Here is a 4,116-nt window from a genome sequence, read left to right as displayed (position 1 = left end):
TGACACAAAAGTGTTGTGAAAATAACGAGTTCAATCACAAAAGTGAACGTGATCGTTTTTCGTGCGGTTTATGGTGCCAAAGAGACGAATAACTTTGTTACAAACAAGAAAAGTAAAGGATATCAATTTGTGGTTGAAAAACAATTAAGAGTTACGAAGCGTAACACAGAAGATTGACAAAAGTGCTTTTAAACACTATTGTGACAGTTAAAGTCGGAAAAGTAAGAGATCGTAAGATGGCTCTCCAGTTGAAATCGATCAGTGCTATCCTGCTGGTGACGCTCTGTATCCTCAGCGTGGTTAACGTGTCCCGGCAAGCTTCGCTTTCGGTTCAGGTAAGTGATAAACATTGGTGCTCCGTAATTTTAAAGTTCCTGACTTTACTTTGCCTACCTTAACTTACGTTTCAAATGGCGCTTTGTTTGAACAGAAAAGAGCGGGAAAAAAATAAATTGTTATTCTACCTCCTAAGAGTGAGCTCGATCTCGTCGAACCACCCTGTGTGGGACGCCGTATCCCTGGTCATGTTCTTGACTTTGGTTTCAACGCAATAAACCAATAATCGCTCGCGCGCCGCCCGAAATATGCGTTGCCCGATTTGTCTGACCTTCAAGATGATCCAATTCGTCCGAACCAAGCCAAAACAAACCGCCCTTCCCTGGCCGCCCCGTGAAATCCCCTACGTGTTACACGTTATGTGTCGCGGCGATCCCCCATCCGCGCTTTCTTCAGCACCCCAAACCCAGACACGAAACGTGTAGACGGAAAACCAAATATTAAAAAAAAAAGAAATCAGAAAGATTCCTCATATCCACGCGTATCGTCATCGGAAACGGGGCGAGAAAACGACTGCACGATGGACTGCAGGGCCAAACCGGTCATTATTTTTCGGCACCAGATTGGTTTATGTAATAGGGTTGACTCAATTGCTAAATTGCGACAGGCCCAAAATTAGGCCCAAACCATGCCATGCCAAGCCCTCCACCCAAGCCGGTAGGGCGGGACAGGCAAACATTTATCATTCTCGTGCGGCTTCTGAGTGAAAGCAAAACAGTCACACGACAACACGACCGGTGTTTTTGAAAGAACTGATTTCGCTATTGCTGATGCAAAAGTTGTAGAACAAAAACCTTGTTGTAAATCTGATGCAATTTAAACACCATATTGACACTGCAAGCAATGACCTCCCTTAACGTCGGCTCGGTTAAGCGTTGCGCGCCAAGACGGTAAAACCGATCCGAAGAATGCTTTCATTAGCAGCAATGGGATGGAAAGTGGATAAAAACAGTACTTAGCGTAAGCCAAGTCCATCCTTTCGTGCAAGTCAACTCTACTACGCTCTAATAAGGTCATAAAAACGGTCCCAAGTGCCAATCAATCTCTCTATCTCTCTGTTTCTGATATCAACCGCTGAATTGCACCCATCTAGGTTTATTCCATCTACCACTTCCACGTTAGTTCCTCGAATCTAATTGATGTCCACTAATAGCCTATTGACCGTAACGAATAAAGCCAGGTAATTTTTCTCTGTTTTCTTATCCTGTTTTTACTTTCTTTGATGAATTAATGAACATTTCTCAAAAAGAAATTTTAAAAGATGCAAAAGTAAAATAGTAAACTATACACCATTAAAAATGCATGTAAAACACATCGTTTATTTCTTCTCAGCAGGTTGTCCCTAAAATGGTGGTTGGCTTCTATAGACTGAATATATTTCGGCTTCAGTTAGACCAATACACAATTCTTATAAATTCTTATGGAATCCAGCACAATTTGTTTAGAAAAGAGGAATTTTATAGCCTCTATATTACTGGGAATGTTTATCGTTTGTACACTCCGTAGAAGAACTAGGACCAATAAGAGTATTGTATTTTTTTCTTCGTAGAGCTAGGATTTTATTCCACTACAACCACTTACCCTATTCGTTTTTAAAATAGAAAAGTCCATCAAACTTGAATTTCCGAATTTTTTCTGAAGGTTTTGTAAAACCAACCGATGCTTCGTGATATTAAAAAGTTATCTACCAACTTTCAAAGACTTTTCATAACTCCTAGTTCCGAGAAGACAACTCCATCGACTGTCGGACAAGATTTCTTCACAATTTCCACCCAGCAGGCTGGAAAGCATAATTTGGCTTAAGATCGGATTTCTAGGAACTCTCTGGGCCAACGCGTACTTCCGCAAACAGAGACCGTGAATTTTCCTATCTTTACTCACTCATTCATGAACTGAAGAACTTGTTTACTATGACCGCCTGAGTCTGCCTTTGGACGCGACGCGTACGTATGCAAATATGGTCGTGCCCTCGGCGTCCATTGGAAGTCTGGCGACCGACACCGAGCGTTGGCGCTGTGTCTCTGTTTTGCTGCAAAGTGCATATGGTTTCATGTTCCACCTGTTAAAGTGGCGGCGAAGTGTGGCAGTATGTTTTTTTATTTTACCTTCCTAAAACCATGTCTACCGAGTCAGAGGCGCTAAAAGTGGAGCGAAAAGTTGACTGGTGTCGGCTTCCATTCCACCTCGTTGCCTTTCCTCGGTTGACACCTCGCGTTGCCTGTGATGTGTTCAAGCATGAATATTCGATGTCTGATGTCGCCTCGGCAGGTTGTGGAAAATTTCACGTAAGCAACTTCCTAGTTTGTTGCCGCTAATGTATGCGAACCGTATACCTAGACGCTTGCGACAGCAGAGATACTCCAATATCTCCCCGTGTGAGAGTGTTAAAAAATATTGTGAACATCTCAAACATTTCGATTCTTAAGTAAACTCCGGACGCTCTGGTACTTTCTGAAGACAACGAAATGACGTCCGGTGGCGAAGAAGGGCCAATCCTGAGCACGCCCCGTGCGTCAGCATCAGGCGATCGCACGAGGCACGTTCGAGAATCAACCGATAACCCCGGACGATGATTAGGGTACTGTATTGATTTCTGATAACGCCCTTTGAGACGTCGGAAGGGCACTTGCACCCTTGCAGGCGTTCCACGAAAGGCGGGTTCATCTGTTGCACGAGACCTCTACTACTGCACACGATTTCATCTTAATCGCGGTGTGCTTGCACATCGTAATCTCTATCGATGTAAAGAAAAAGACGCTTGGTTAGAGCTGAATCGATGAATCAACACCATTACAGGAATAAATGTCAAACGAAGTTGTCAAAATTGCACACCGGATGTATTAAAGTAGCACAAACCTAACCTATAACTTTTTGTTTCTTACACTTTACAGCTCCTCTCCCGTGGCGAACGTTCGACATCGAACCAAACTCTGAACGAGAGGATGTGCGAAAGCAACACCCCTTGCGGTTGGGCGCTTTATGTACCATTTTCCCGGCAGATAGAGAAGTTCATGAAAAATACGTAAGTTTGATCTAAAAATCTCCTTTAAAGTTCTTAGTCCAGGGATCATTTTGACTCTGTTTGGAAGAGTACCTAAGACCTCTTTCACAATTCATTTATTTACCTTTTCCTAAATTCTCTTCCAAACCAGTTGCGAATGCGAAAAGACCCTCGAATGCATGCGCACGGATGATGATGTGTCGATCAGCGCGTACGTGTACCGCTGCCGGGAGAATAAACCGACACCCGAATCCTGATCAACTGACGAATACTGATACCCTGTACGGAAGCTACCGGTACTCCCCTTCGGGACCCCAAGCCGGGCCCTGATCTTCTCGATGCGAGAGTGTACAATGTAACAGCTCGATATCTACATGACTAAATCTATAAACATTATCTTATACCGCTGAGACAAGCCTCCGGCAGGACCTCTAAGAAGCGCAGCCTAGCAAAGTAAGAGGTCGGCCTACCGAACCCTACCGCGACATCTCTTCCTTCCGGTGCCACCAAAATGGGCGAGAGAGCAGCAATATTTAAAATTTATTTATATTCGCATACTTGTTTCTTGTTTTAACGACAAAAAAGGGAATCTCGTTTCATTGTTGAGTATCTGATACGATGGATGAAGTTTTGTTGCACTATTTTGCACTCACTGTTCTTACTGTATAGTCGATATCAGCATTTTATGTTTTTGCGATTTTATTTTACTTTTTATTTTATGTTATTCATATTGCTTATAATAAGTACTAGGAAGCCATTACAGCGATACAATCATCCAC

At 43.1% G+C, this 4,116-nt stretch overlaps 1 protein-coding gene across 1 annotated transcript; it reads left to right on the top strand.

The window, feature by feature from the left end:
- The first annotated feature begins 236 nt into the window (after positions 1-236).
- LOC131285292 (uncharacterized) lies at positions 237-3,594 on the top strand. Its single transcript, XM_058314147.1, has 3 exons — positions 237-335; positions 3,228-3,358; positions 3,489-3,594. Exons 1-3 carry the CDS (start codon positions 237-239, stop codon positions 3,592-3,594), a joined length of 336 nt encoding a protein of 111 aa, XP_058170130.1.
- Positions 3,595-4,116: the final 522 nt, after the last annotated feature.

Source organism: Anopheles ziemanni, chromosome 3, assembly GCF_943734765.1.
Source record: "Anopheles ziemanni chromosome 3, idAnoZiCoDA_A2_x.2, whole genome shotgun sequence".
Lineage (NCBI taxonomy): Eukaryota > Metazoa > Arthropoda > Insecta > Diptera > Culicidae > Anopheles > Anopheles ziemanni.
This window is presented reverse-complemented; position numbering and strand designations above follow the sequence as displayed.